This window comes from Gracilinanus agilis, chromosome 2, assembly GCF_016433145.1.
Source record: "Gracilinanus agilis isolate LMUSP501 chromosome 2, AgileGrace, whole genome shotgun sequence".
In the NCBI taxonomy this organism is placed as follows: Eukaryota; Metazoa; Chordata; class Mammalia; order Didelphimorphia; family Didelphidae; genus Gracilinanus; species Gracilinanus agilis.
The window spans coordinates 470,781,723-470,797,612 of record NC_058131.1 but is presented as its reverse complement, the minus strand read 5'-3'; the positions used below and the strand labels follow the sequence as shown (position 1 = coordinate 470,797,612).

The 15,890-nt window shown below is 35.7% G+C and overlaps 1 protein-coding gene across 1 annotated transcript in view; it reads right to left on the bottom strand.

The window, feature by feature from the left end:
• Window positions 1-5,955: 5,955 nt before the first annotated feature.
• Window positions 5,956-15,890, bottom strand: part of ARMH4 (armadillo like helical domain containing 4) — a 118,355-nt gene continuing 108,420 nt past the window's right edge. The window contains exons 5-7 of the mRNA XM_044662033.1: window positions 14,772-14,803; window positions 6,243-6,377; window positions 5,956-6,024 (exon numbers count right to left, since the gene is read on the bottom strand). Coding sequence (XP_044517968.1) covers window positions 5,956-6,024; window positions 6,243-6,377; window positions 14,772-14,803 — 236 coding nt within the window. The remainder of the gene's footprint in view (window positions 6,025-6,242; window positions 6,378-14,771; window positions 14,804-15,890) is intronic.

Below are 15,890 nucleotides of genomic sequence, written 5' to 3'. Positions count from 1 at the left end.
ATAATTTTTCCCATTAATGAGTAATTCAGTAAAGGCAGGTCACGAGTTTGCACTGATGAAGTCAGAGCAATATTATAAAATAATTAGGCTTTCCCCAAACACCCACCTTCTCCCTCATCTTTTTAGTAGCAAAATACCAAAAATAGAAGGGTCAAGGAAAAGGAGAAATTTTATATTTTGTTTTCAAGATTTTTTTACCTTTCTCCAACCTTGTAAGCAATCATTTCAACTTCATAATTGATGATGAGGTAAAATACTCATAATCATTCTAAAAATATTCGCAAATTAACTTTTTTATTGTTTAACCAGTTTTTAAAAATAATCAAAATTCAAGAATTCTTATTTGGAGGGTTATTTAATGATACCATGAATTTCAACAATTCAACATTTATTAATCTTTTTATGTCAATCAACATACTGACAATTTAACAAATGCATTAGGTAATATATTTATAAATGAATGTATATTGACTGATAAATTTGACCACGTCACTCTACTGCTTAAAACCTTCAGGGACCTTTTATTGTCTATTTAGTTAAAAAAAAAAAAGGAAAATTTTTTTACTTTGCATTCAAGGCACTCTTAGTTTCAATGTATTTCCACCTTTCTAATATTTAGTTAACATTTATATAGCACTTCAAGGTTTGCAAAGTGCTTTACAAATATTATTACATTTTATCTTCACAACAACCCTAGGAAAGGATACCATTATTATTGACACTTTACATTTGAGGAAACTGAAGCTGTGAGGAATTAAATGATTAGTCCCATCGCTGGTAAGAGCAAGATTCTAACTAAAGTTTTCCTGACCCCAAGTCGAGCACTCTATCCACTGTCTCCTAGTTGACTTCTTGCATCCTGAAGCAACCTATTCCACTTTGGAATAAGCCATTGAAGTAGTTGTCAAGAGTTTTCTTTAAACTGTGCTGGAATCTGTCCTTTGAACTACCACTTACTGTTCCCACTTCTACCTTCTAAGACCAAGAAAAATAAATAAAATCCACCTCCATCAGACCTATCTAAATCTCTTCTTCCCTAAGCTAAATATAGTTGTTTTTTTACATATCTCTCATTAAATAAGGTTTCTAGACCCCCTACTCTACGTGTGCTTTTGTTTGTCAGTGTCTCTTAAAATACCTTGTAAATAAACTAAACATCATTCTTCAGAGGTATAGTGGGGCTATTACCTCCCTTGATCTTCCTGGTGGTCTTATATTAAAACAGCCTAAGATGGCACTATCTCTTTGAAGCTCATAGTGAATAACTGCTGGATTCTTAACCATTAATTATTGTTAAGTCAAATCTGCCCTCTATCCTGCTCTGGTGCCATTGATTTTTTTTAATCACTCTCCTACTTCCTCAATAAACTCCAGGGACTCCCTTTTACTTCTAGGACTGAAAATATAAGCTCCTCTATTTAGTATTTAAATCTCTTCAGATCCTAGGCTTTTCCCATCTTTCTAAACATCTCTTACATTACTCCATACATTCTGCAATCTAGTCATACTATCCTGTTTTATACAATCTATGCTCCAACTCCCCCTTTTGTATTGGCTGTACTCCATGCCTAGAATTCACTTCTTCCTCACCTCAATCTTTTGAAATCCCTGGTTTCCTTCAAGGCAGCTCAAATGCCACGAAAATGACTTTCCTGATGTCTCAAGGGCCACATGAAACTTCTCCTGGTCCCATAAGCTGCTAATATACATGCAGTCTCTCCCATTCAGATGTAAGCTCCTTGAGAGCAAGGCCAAATTCATTTTTGTTTCTGTATTCCCAGCGCTTAGCACAATGCCTGGCACATAGTGAGTTTTAATATATGTTTTTCTGATTGATTGTTGAAATACAGTTTTACTTATGTCTACAAGATTCCTCTGATTTACTCATCTAATAACCCTATCAAAAAAGAAAATGTTCATTTAACAGGAGTTGTTTCTCATGAATTCTTGATGGCTCCTGCTAATCACCATTTTCTTTTTTAATTATTCACAAACCCAAAAAAATCCGCTTAATAATGCTATAATGCTATTTTTTTTCTTTCTCACCACTCTATTGTCTTCAAATTTTACTTTCAAGGATTGATGAAAATGATTCTGCAATCATATCTGCAAGTTCTTTAAATTCCTTAGAACCTAAGTCATCTCTGCCTAGAGATCTGAACTCATTCAAAATGAGTAAGTCCTTAACTATCTTGGACTTCAAATTTGTCTTAATATTTTTTCTTCCCTTTCCAATTTGACAGAGAAAATGGCACCAAAATAGTCCCCTCCTTTAATTCCTATGTTCTTCTTATCTACCTTTACCTTCATTCCATATCTTTACTTGATTTCTAATTATTTCTATGCCACTAAGCTTAAAACCTGGGAAACGTCTATCTTTTCTTCTCCTCTCACTATCTATTAGGGGAAATTTTGTGCCCTGGACAAGTGGAATGAAAAACAGCATAACCAAGAACTCAGAAAAATTGGCAATACTGATTCTTACAGAGAAAGTTGCATATTCTTTTCTTAAAAAAGTCCTCCCCATTGTTTCAGATGTATAGTTTTTATCTTCAATTTCCAGTCATTAAATTCCAAATACATAGGGCATGATGGGAAAATATTTACTTTTACTTTTCTGAGTGGGAATTTTGAGTTTTAAGTTTTATTTTCTTAATAAAGTGATCCTAATGTCATTTTCCAACAATTGTTGTAATTGTTAATTGTTGTATTTGGGATTGTTGAAAAATACGTTGTATTATTTACAAATATGTTTACAAATATTATTTTAAAATATGTTGTAGCCCAATCTCACCCTCAGGTCACAAAATTGCATTTGTAATATAATTGCCATTTTCTTTCCCTCTTTTATTCCCCTAAAATATGAGCAGTCCAGAGTGACCAGTTTAGAATGTATGACCTTTGGATGAACTGAGAGTCAGAAACTTCTGTAAGGCCTATAAGGTCACCAAGACTCACCACCCTCTCCATGCCACTCCATCCTTGAGACCCTCAGATGTTGCCATCTGACCTGCAGATCCAAGGAACTCAGGGCCTCACTGTAACACCCATAGCCGTACCTGAAGCCTTCAGAACCTTCCCTCCTCCCTTCAGCTGGCCTCTCTCATATGCACTGTCTCTTCCAACTATAGTTTGAGTTTTCTGTCTCCCTTTCTAATTTATCTCCCCTGCACTTAGCACAGTGCCTGGCACAGAGTAAGTAAGCAATTTTCATTCATTTATTCATTCAAGATGCAACATGAATGGTTGGTAATGGTGATTTCAACCTCTCGAGCTCCAGCATTATGTCTTCAGACCTTCAGAATGCCCCCAACTTATTCATGATTTTTTCTTATAGGACTGGCTTTCCCCTGTAATTTGTTTTAAGTAATAATGCATTTTCACAAATTAGTTGTTAGTCAGTGTACACCTGCTTTAACATTCACAAAATCAATATACTGAGTCAAATATAGCCAGTCTTTTCTTTCTAACCATCTAACAAACCGATGTAGAATGAGGGTATTACTGACAAACCTGTTGCCATAGTGAAAATGGTTCAAATGGATACATTAGCTGTGCTATGGCCTAGGTCATCCACAGCATATGGATGTTCTAAGAACCAAAAGGATTATAAATCTCATATTATTTGAATAGCCAGGGGCACTGAGGTTGACACCTGAAAAACATGTCTATCTTTTCTCTTTCTCCTTGGGCTTCTGGATAATCACAACCCCCTGACTATAAAGTCTGATTTTTTTTGCATAAATGTATAGATTATCTACATGTAATCTTCTAAAAACTGATAAGGAAGAAAGGGATTACCTCTCATAAAAGGCTTATATTCTTCTTAGTGATCAATAGGTACTGCTGTTTATAAGTTTACTTTATTAATCACTGACTAACTAGTTAAGGCATCAGTTTAATAGGCTATGGCACAAATGATTATTAATATCAGAGTAAATGATATTGAGATCTGTACCTAATTTGTGGAGAAAATATATTGTTGCCCCTTAACCCTTGTGGAAATTTCTGACCTTATGAGTGCTCTAGAGTCTGAGGAATATATCCTGAAAACTGCTTAAATTCCTACTTAGTTCTCTGTAACAGGTAAAACATTGTCTCTATTCACAAATGTTTAAAACAACCATTTAGTTACTCTTGAAGAGATCATGACATCTATTCATGACTTCTATTAAATCTGACTTTTTGTTTTAGCTCTTCCCTAATGCGTTACATTTGTCTACAGTCTTATCTATAGTATGACCTAGTATTCAATTCTCTCTCTCTAATGGTACAAATTTACTCATTTCTCTGGGCAAAATAATTGAAAAGGTCTAGAACGCTAGTTTACATAATTAGTATTTAATAGCAAGAAATTCACCTGAGTCTCTAACACCTGAGTCATCTATAACTAAAGAATGGATTTAGGAAGAAAATGACCTTCTGGTTTCCCAGAGATAATATATAGAAAGAAAATGGAAGGAATGAGAAGAATTTGTATAAGTGACAGGGAAAGAAAGAGAGGAAAAAAGTAGAGAAGGAAATTTTCATTTTAAAGAAATATAAAATGGGGTCAACTTTATAGAAGTTGGTACAATAGAATCCTTTTTTTTTTTTAAAGAAAAGTTACTGCCTTCTCAGTGGTGCGGTCGGAAGAATAGAGGCCTGGAAAGTCAGTATATCCAGGTTCTAGTCATGGCTGTGCCATGGATTCACTCTATGACCTTGAGCAAGTCATTTAATTTCTCTCTGCCTCAGGTTTCTCTAATGTGAAATTGTGATAACAATATTTTCCCAGAATAGTTTTGAAGATTTAAGTTAGATGACAGGTTATGAAAGCACTTTGAAAAGCATAAAGCTCTAGATATGATATTGTTATTATTCTACCCTGCAACTCAGCTGTTATCAATCATACGCCTCAGATTTCCAATTACAAAAGATAAAACCAGGGAATGATGCTCCAAGCTAGTTTGGGAAATACAAGCGCTGTTCCAACAGAGATATGTTACAGATCTGGCCATGGTACCAACTCTGATTGTCTTTCTTTTTTTTTTTTTTAAACAAAGTCCAACATGCTACTCTTTGATGATAAAGAGGTACAAAAATAAAAAAGCAAAACTCTTAACAATTCAGTACAATTTCCACCCATATCCATAATCAGACAGTAGCTCAAAACTTGAGGGCAAAGATCATACTCTTTTTTTTCGTATCTGCCTGACAAAACCAAATGATGTCCTCAAATAAGTTAATGGCTTTTCACACAGAACATCTAAGAATTTGTCTATATGTTTGTTACAGTATAATGTGCTGCCAAAGAATGCATTCAGTACAATTAGACCGTGAATCATTTTGCTCTAATATTGTTCCTCCATGATTCTACTTGCTGAGAAAAAGAACTCAAAGGAGGATGAAAGAACAGAACAGGAAGCCTGAGGCACATAATGCAACATATCCATAATTCCATATGTAATCATGCTGTACTGACAAATCCCCTCAATGAAAAAGATGTGATTCATTCAAAATTACAGCTAAATTTAATGGTATTTGATTACTCCAAGGTAAGAAGATGGATAGAGATCATTACAGGTGATTGCTTATTAAGATTTCTATTCCAAAATTCAGCACACCTCAGTTACAATAATAATTTGTGCAGTTAATCTAAAACAAGAAAAAGACACTGATAAAAAAAAAAAACAAAATTTTATCCTATCCATCCCTACTGTGTATAACAGGCACACTGCATATTTATGAGACACAGTGTATGAAAGTGGAAATTCACAACTGCATAAAAACAATCATCACATGATACATTTAGGACACAGCATGCCCTTTTTTGCCCATTGAAAAGAAAAATCACTATCCAGTGGACAGAAGGCTAGAGGGCCTGATAGTAATAATGCAGCAAGATTTTTTTGCCTAAAAGTAAAAAAAATAATAATAATATAATTGGACATCACAATAGAAACATCGTTGAATTCAAAATTCATCTTCAGAACTGTCAGCCAGGAGCATTACTCGATCTTGCATACTGTTAAATTCTCTCTGCTGGAGAAAGAAAAAAAAGAAAAAAGATTAAATCCTTTATGCCAAAAAGGAAAGATTCTAGAACCAATTTTAAAGTAAAACAAAAAACAAATAGCAACAACTAAGCCCTGGTGCATTTCAGTAGATTTTTGCTTCATTAGGCACTATTTCCTTTATGGAATAAACTGGACCACCAAGAGTGTGTGGAAACTGAGTACATTTCTTTATTATTTCCATACCTTTCTTTTGTGCCTTTTGAATCCATTTCGCCTTCTGCGATTCATAATCTTAATGCTGTAGAGAGCTCCCAGGATGAATAGGGCTCCAGCTATCCCAACCCCCACAGGCACCAACATTCCTGACATGTATCCTGCCTGCATGAAAAAGAGACAAGCATTGGAATACTAAACAGAATACCATTCTGGGTTTCTCACCACCATTGGGTTGTAGCTCATTTTTATAGGTTTCAAATTTTTCTATTAGGCATAACTAGGTGGCATAAAGCTGGGACTGGAGTCAGAAAGATTCATCTTCCTAAAAGTTCAAATCCATTCTCAGACATTTACTAGCAGTGTGACCCTGGGTGAGGCACTTAACCCTGTTTGCCTCAGTTCCTTATCTATAAAATTAACTGGAAAAGGAAATGGCAAACAGTCCAAATATCTTTGCCAACAAAATCCTAAATGGAGACACAAGGAGTGGGACATGACTGAAAAATGGCTGAACAACAATATTTGCCATGCTATAGAATATATTATACATGGAACAAAGTCAGGGAGCAAAGTACATGAGTGGTGAGAGAAAGGCTGCACTATTTTGGGATCCTTTAAAAATTTGGAAGAATGTACTGCTATAAATCATTCACATTGAGTGACACCTCCAACCACTTGGATTAACACATTTGTCAACATTAGTTTTTTTTGACAAAAATATAATTCGTGCTAAAAATGGATGAAGAGGGTTTCCAAAAAAATGTTGCTACTATTAAAATGATAGAAATGTTAAATCTCAACTGAAGTCAAACTCTGATGTGCTTGAAGCACTGTAACCTTTTCAGCTTCTTTGAGGTTAAAGGAGGACCTAGACTTCTGGGTTCGTGTTCTTTAAATCCCAGCCAGCAAGATTAATTTATGCAACACCAAGGAAAGAAAAGTGAATAAAATGGATGAATACGAATAAAAGAGAGAGAGAGGCTCTGACAATCAAAGGAGAGATAATTCCAGCAAAAAGAGAAAAATTAGTCAAAAGAGGGAAGGAAACATAGAAATGAGAAAGTACAAATTAAATTAGTGGGTTATTCCACAAACACAGTAGTTGCCCTGAAGTTGACTCAGAGGAAATAAGTGGGCAGGAGAGCACTGTGAAGAAGAAAGACATGAATCAGCACAACAGCTCTCTTCCTTATAAAATCCTTGAAGGAAAGGTGTGTTTCAAAGAGTCATAACATAATCTTGGAGCTGGAAAGGACTTTCATGGGTCACCTAGTTCAACTTCCTCATTTTAGAAATTAAGAAACTGAGATCGAGAAGATTTAAGTCATTTGCCCAAAATCATGAATGTTGTAAGCAAGAGTCCAGATCTGAAACAGATACTCTAAGCCCAAATCCAGTTCTGGAACTTTGCCAATCTGCAATAAAACAACTGAGGCAGAGCTCCAAGCCAATAACTATTTATTAGAAGGACCCCGGTACCCACCAACGAATAGGATCCCAGACCTTCCTCATGTTCTGAGACCTCTACCTTCTCCAGAGTACAGCTTTTATTCCCTTCATTGCCCACCTCTATTCTTTCATGCCTGGTCAGTCCAAGCCTCAGTAAGTGATCTCTTTGGTGGATTCCGAACTGTTGGTACATCCCCTCGTTACATTGCTACCAAACAGTCAGGGGATATATAGCAATTAACTCACCCACTCTATCTTTGTGCCACCCACTTTATCAGCAGGTCTGCTTTGATAATCCCACATTCGTTTCTTGCTTAAGTGACCCAGCTTACTTAAAAAGGAAGTAATATTAGATGGAAAGGTTTTTTTTTCATATTTAATATATCACGGGACTTCCACTGAGGCTTGTTCCATCTGACTGAGCTCCCTTCAAGCTATGCTATCAGGTTAGAACTTAACAGAGTTTATGAAAGGAAAGACTTATTTTTAGAAACTATCCAATTATGAACTATAATGAGTGCTTCTGATTATTGTTTGTTAAACAATGTCACTAATCACTGTCCCCATGGAATCACATTAAACTAGATAATACTGATTAGATCTAATCATAGGGATAAAATTATTGATTTTAAATGGGCAGGGGTCTTCTAAAATAGAGTTAGGGTCATATTATTTCTCGCAAATGCATATTGATTGCTGAATCTGACAAAAACATGATCTTCTCTAATTCTCCAAAGTTGCCTCTTTTTCTAATTAAAGCAGAATTAGTCCCTGATTCCTAGCTATTATTTCCAAACCAGTCATGTCACAGAACAGGCATGAAGGGAGAGAAAGAAGGCCAGGTAAGTGTTCAATGATGGTGTTTATCTGGATCACTACCATTGGGCCTTCCTGTATTCCCTATTGATGTGCGTATGCCTGGAGAGCATTTTATTCAATGTACTGTTCTACAAGGTGCTAAAGAGCTCAATGCATAAGACCTGGGAGTGGTAACAGCTGTATCCTTGAAAACACTTTAAGCATCTTTCCTTGTTTTCTCAAGTGTACTTGTGCCCAAAATCATGATACCATAGCAGGAGTCTTTTTTGGGAACAACTTGGAGCTATTCCCACACACACACAGTCAAATTTTTTTCCTCTCCCAAACAAACTTCTCCATATGTGTGTGCACACAGACAGGCATATTGTTAATATTGCTTCTGCTGCTGTTCAGTCATTCAGTCATGCCCAGCTCTTCCTGACCCCATGGACCCTAGCACACCAAGCCTTTCTATCCTCCATTGTCTCTTGAGCTCTGTCCAAAGTTATGTTCATTGTTTCCAAGATGCTATCTATCCATTTCATCCTCTTGTGTCTCCTTCTCCTTTTGCCTTCAATCTTTCCCAGCATCAATGTCTTTTTCAAAGAGTCTTGTTTTCTCATTATGTGCCCCAAATATTTAAGCTTCAGACAAGCAAACACAATGAAAAAGAGAACATTTGGGAAAGGGAGCTAATTTGGGGAAAGCCAATTTAAGTGATTCCATTTTACTGCTTGACCTTTTACTGGCTCTTCCTAAAATTTCTAATTAATCATCAGGGAATTTCTGAAAACAGAATGGGAAAGAAAAATAAGTTAACAAAGAAATGTCAAAATGTTCCAGCCATAATCCCTTCCCATTTTTGTAGGTTCCTTATTGCAAACTAAAATGTTAGGAAGAGACAATATATTCTGAATCTGCAATGTAGTTCTATTATGCATATTTTTGCTCCATTTTCTTAAATTAGTATGGAAGACAAGAATTTTGTCTTTCATTAAAGAATGAAAGCATTTTCTACTTACTAAATATTTTCCCCTAAGGAAATAAAATCCAGAGATTTTCCAAAAAGCTATAATATCCTTTTATAAACTCTGAACTTTATAAGAGTTATTTCATCTCTGGTTAAGAGGTTTGGCTTTTTGTTTTGGTTTGGCTTGGGATTTTTTTTTGTTGTTTTTGTATTTTTCTTTGTAAATGAGTAGAAAGATAGTAGTAGATGAAAAAGTTATAAATGTATTAGTGAGACTGACATGGAAGTAAATGTGCATTTCAAAATAACCTATGCTTTGGAACTAATGTCCAAGGCTTTACAAATTCACATACTAAAATGACAACTTTTCCCTCCTGAATGGATTTCCAAGAATCTTATAACAAGAAAATACTGATCAGGAAAATGAATATTCCAGAAAATGTTTCTCTAATGTAATATCTACTTTATACATTTAAATTCTTTTTTGTTCCCAAGACTTTCTATCAAACAAGACATCAAAGAAGTTCATATTCTATGTCATTTTTGAATTAAATAATAGAGAAGAGGGGGAGGAAAATATGTTCTTGGTTAGCATGAGGGAGGACATAGATGTTCAGTATCATTTTTTCTGGTTTCATTTTTTAACCTTTAAAAAGCATATCTAATGACATCTTTCCCATATTTGCAATAAAATAACATATCTTCTCTAAACATAATATAGTTAGTATCTATATAAGCACTTTAAGGTTTGCAAAACACAAGTATTATTTTCATTTTTGTCCTTACAACAACCTTTTGAGATAGGTGCTGTTGTTATCCTCATTTTACAGATAAAGAAACTGAGGTAGCAGAGGTTAAATGGGTCACACAGCTAGTGTCTAAGGCCAAATTTAAATTCAGGTCTTTCTGAGTCCAGGTCTAGTGATCTATCAAATGCATCGCCTAGCTGTTTATCTTTCTTAAGCAAAAAAACTATGTACTGTATTTTAGTATTTGCTGTGGGTTTTTCTTTTAAGATGAAAATAAGGAACTTATTTTGTTAATTTTATAAATTATCCTTAGCACGTCTGTTCTCTTGTAGCTATATAGTACATGACTGATTTTATCCTTATTCTGTGCCTGAAGGAAACACCTACCTATAAACAAGTTGCAAGAATAATAAGAATAATGTTGTTGTTCAGTCATTTTTCAGTCATAGTCAACTCTCCATGGCAACTTTCTTGGCAAAGATACTGGACTGGTTTGCAGTTTCCTTCTCCAGCTCATTTTGTAGATGAGGAAACCAAGGCAAACATGGTTAAGTGACTTGCCTGAGGTCTCACTGCTAGTTAGTGTCTAAGGCTAGATTTGAACTCACAGAGAAGAGTCTGCTCTCTCAACTGTGCCACATCCCTGCCCAATAAGAATAAGAATAATCAGCATTTACATATCAATTTATTATTTGGAAAGCACCTTTCATATGTTATCTCATTTAAACTAGAAAGAAAAAGGGAAAATTTGTATTGGAAAAGAAAAAATTTCAAGTATACTACTATCCCTAAACTCTATTGAACAAATAAAGAAAATGTATTGATTCTTCTGAATTTGTAGTCTTGGTTCTTGCTTCCTTAGTTCCTGTTCACTTCACTTTTGAAAAAGCCATTCAGACCATCAGCTACATCTGAGATGCCTGACCCAGGCCCAAGTCTGAGATGCCTGACCTAGAACCATTTCTGAAATGTCTGACCTAGGCCCAAGTCTGAGACATCTGACCTAGGCCCAAGTTTGAGATGCCTGACCTAGGCCCAAGTTTGAGACATCTGACCTAGGCCCAAGTTTGAGATGCCTGACCTAGGCCCAAGTCTGCAATGCCCAGCCTAGAACCATTTCTGAGATGTCTGATATAGGACCAAGTCTGAGACATCTGACCTAGGCCAAGTCTGAGATGCCTGACCTAGAACCATTTCTGAGATGTCTGATATAGGACCAAGTCTGAGACATCTGACCTAGGCCAAGTCTGAGATGCCTGACCTAGGCCCAAGTCTGAGACATCTGACCTAGACCCAAGTCTGAGACATCTGACCTAGACCCAAGTCTGAGATGTCTGACGTAGGACCATTTCTGAGATGCCTGACCTAGGCCCAAGTCTGAGACATCTGACCTAGGCCCAAGTCTGAGATGCCTGACCTAGGCCCAAGTGCTGATTGATACTTCTGAAACACAGGTATAGAAGAATTTAGAGGAGGGCAGTCTAGGAGTTTTTTTAGTTGTTTTGAGCTCTAGAAGTGTGAACCAGCCAAGTGTGTTAGAACTTGTCTCAAGACAAAGGACTAGGAGGGAGCAACTAGCTTCATGAAACTTCCTAATTACATTCCAGGCAAGAATGAGAAACAGATGAAGACCAACATGACTAGTAAGGTTGAGGGTCTTTTTGCCAGCCTACAATTACCATATTCTTATATATAGTCTCTCCCTAACAGTAATTTGATCCATTCAGCCCTTCAGAGTCGGGGTCAGAGCTGCAGTGATGGTGTCTGTATGATTTTTCGATGGATTTCCTAATGCACAGAATAGCCAAGAAACAATAACTCTTGGCATTCGCAAGTACTTTGAGGGGAAACAGAAAAGTCTTTGATGAAAAAATTTACTATACTGCCAGCTATAATTATCCTAAATTGCTTAACGGACACAATGAGGCATGGTTGAACAAGAAAAATGGCCACTAACCCCTCTCACCACTGCCGCCTCCAAAGGAGATGAATCAAAAAGCATTTTGTTGCTTTGGATAAAAGTTTTACTTAAATATGGTTATCAGTACTACTATTAAGCAATTTGCTTCTATATCTTCTATAAAAGAACCCTATTTATCTAATGTGCCTTTTCCAATGCTGAATCTTCTTTGCCTTGATATACACAAATAATTACCTCACAGTTTCCTGCTAAAAAAATTTTTTTAACTGATTAAAGTTAATAAACTTTCTCTTTTTCTACCAAGAGTCAGAGGAAATGTCCATACATGTATTTTACTTCTCCTTCCATTACATTAGTGTTTTTTATCTCTCTTTGTTTCAGTGGGTAAATACTGATTCCCTCTTCTACTAATAAAAGTCCTTATGATTTATTCTTTATGGATAATGTCAAGCTATCAGCCCTGGAGTTTCAAAGATCCAGGAGACAAGTGGTTTATCAGGATCCAAGACATGAGTTCAAATCTAGCCTCAAACACTGCCTAGCTGTGTGACCCTAGACAAGTCACTTCACCCTGTTTGTCTCAGTTTCCTCATCTATAAAATGAGCTGACAAAGGAAATGGCAAGCCACTATATTATCTTTACCAAGAACACCCCAAATGGGGTCAAGTAGAGTTAGACACAATTTTAAAATGACTGAACAATAAGTTTCCCCAATTCTTCATAACTCCAAGATTAACCTATTCACTATAGCATGTGGTCTCTCATTTAAGACATAATGTAGCTAAAATATTTTAGTTTGGGATGAAAGATAACAGAAAATAATACTGTTGTTATTATATCACATTCCAAACTTTTGAACCTCTCCTTTATTGCGTGTGTCTACTAATATCATTTTTTGATATCTCAAGATATATAATTAAAATATTCCAGGACTGCTTTTAATATTTGAGAGAATAACATATTTCTAGTAATGTTGACTTACAAAATCTGAACAGAATAAATATAACTTATTAAAACTGTATGCTAGTTCTTAGGTTGGGGCAGGGATGAAGGCATAGGAGAATCTGTGGATGTGCACATGTATTTTTTAAAAGCTCCCAGAACATACTTGACCCCATAGCATGAAAAGCTAGCATCAGGATTGTCTGATGAGCTATGGGAATCTGAGACAAATCCCTTAATATTATAGGGTGGGGGGAAGATTTTTCTCATAGCTAAAATCCCAGTTAAATCTGGACTACAGTAAAATAACAAAATCTGACCCAAGCAGCAGGAAAGTATTCAAAACTTGATAAATATGTCATTACAGTCTGAAATTAGGAAATATTTTTAAAATGACAAATTTGAAAATAGAGAGGGAATAAATCAAGAGGAGTAAAAAAATTGAATGTAGAAAAAATTGATCTATCTCTGAGCATTTTAACATGGGTGTTAGGTATAATGCAAGGAAGGAAAATATTTTTCTGTAGCTCAGCTATGTCAAGGAGAGTTTTTTATTCCAATGAGAGAATCAGCTGAATCTAGAGACATATGGTTCAAGAGGACCCATTGTTAAATTTTCAGCTGGGCAATTACTAAAAATCTGAGTTTGATTTATTGTTCTGTTGATCATCTAGATTTAAGAAAGTATAAATGTTGTGGATTCAATTTCAAAGTATGTGTGCACATATCTTTTTTTTCTGGAGATCTCAGTTGTTACACATTTACCAACATACCCTTAAATTGCGCCATAAACATTGTTTGAACTGAGCAGGTGCACAGTAGGAAGCACTGGGAATGAAATCGCCAGATTCGACACCTTGTGGCTATCAGATAATAGTGATAACAGTAACTGGCATTATATAGCGCCTTAATGTTTGCAAAGTGTTTTACATCCATTATCCTATTTGAGCCTCTCAATATTAATGTTGATAGCCACATCATATATTTCTAAGGCTGTTGCTCTTCTTTGCAAATCTCCACTTTTGAGTGGAATCCATCAATTCATCTATTTTTCAGCACCAGGAACTTGAATCTGGATACTTATGCCTTTCCAGAGCCCAACTGCTCCATGCACACCTTCTTTTGCTGCCCCATCCTACCAGTCCTATATTTGGAACTAACACACAGGTACAAGAAAGAGTTAAATTTCATTTCAAGAATTCCCTAGGACATATACTAAATCATCACCTTAGAGATATTGATCTACTGAAGGGTGTAGGATTTTGCCTTTTTAGGTATAAGTGGTGCTACTAACAACAAAGTCAAAATAGTCAACAAGCATCTGTTAAATATTCACTATGCACCAGGTACTTTGCTAAGCACTGGAGACATAAAAACAAAAAGGAATCACTTCCTGTCCTCAAGTTGCTAATATTCTGAGGAAAGACAAGATGTATATCCATGAGTATATACAAAATGAATACATAAATACAAGCTAGTTTGGAAAAGGAAGGCAATTGACTGGAAAGATCAAGAAAAGCTTCATGGATAGATAGTGCACTGAATTGAATTTTGATGCTTCATAAAGAAAAATTGAAAGAAAATGTTTTCTCTCCTAATTCCTGACTGGTGTGCATTAGGCCATTACAACTGAGAAAATTAATTAAAGCTACACTATTCTAGAAGCCTATTGTTAGAAAATTCCACAGGCTACAATAAATCCCAAAGAAGAAAATATTTTTCCTACCTTGTCTTTTAGTTTTTCCATCCAGCTTCTCACTAGGAAAAAAAGAGAATAAAATTTTAATAGATATCATTATACTTAAGTTTTCAGGGTGTTAACTAAACAGCACAAAGCACAGAAAAGAATCAGTAACATTGATATGATAAGAATGCTTAGTTTTATTTTCTTATTTATTAAAAGATGAAGAAAATTGGAATAATTATCATTACCAAATAAAAAACTAAATCTTGTTTTATTTTCAAAGTGTTTTCTATTATTGGATACAACAGAAGGTAAGGACATCATTGTTGGGAAAAAAATTAGCCCTAGAAAAGCCAGTTGCTTTTTCGGCTGGTCCTAAGTCTGTAGAATTTTTTTTTATCTTCCTCACCATAGCATAAAGGTAAATGAGCAATGCAACACTGATTCCCAAAGGTGTAGCAACTCAACACTTTGGTCTAGTATAAAGTATGTATGGAGACTTTTATTTTAGGGACCCAGTGCTTCTCCATTCTTGGAATACAAAGAGGTTGACAAAATATACATATATTTTATCATCATTATGATTGTTTCTTTAAAATTATTTATAATCTACTTAGATGTTAATTGTCCTTAACAGCTACATAAAATTATGAAAATCAAAAAGCAATATTATAGTAACCTTTTTGATTTTAAAAAACAACATGTTTTCATTTGTACCCCTTGTTAGCTTTCGGCAGCTGACAAAATTCCTGAAGAAACCCATTTCCTTCGCCATCTCTAAAAATCATTTTCAGTAAAAACTAGATATTCTTAATTTATTTTTTTAAATAGGAGCATCTAGGTGGCTCTGTGAATTTAGAGCCAGGCCTAGAGACAGGAGGTCTTGGGTTTAGATCTGGTCTCAGATATTTCTTAGCAGTGTGACCCTGGGCAAGTCATTTAACCCCCATTCCCTAGCCCTTGCCACTGAGTGAGAGAGACAGAGAGAGAGACAGAGAGAGGGAGAGGGACAGGGACAGGGACAGGGACAGGGACAGGGACAGGGGAAGGGAAAGGGACAGAGAGAGGGAGAGGGTGAGGGAGAGAGGGAGAGGGACAGGGAGAGGGAGAGGGACAGGGAGAGGGAGAGAGACAGGGACAGGGACTGGGAGAGGGACAGGG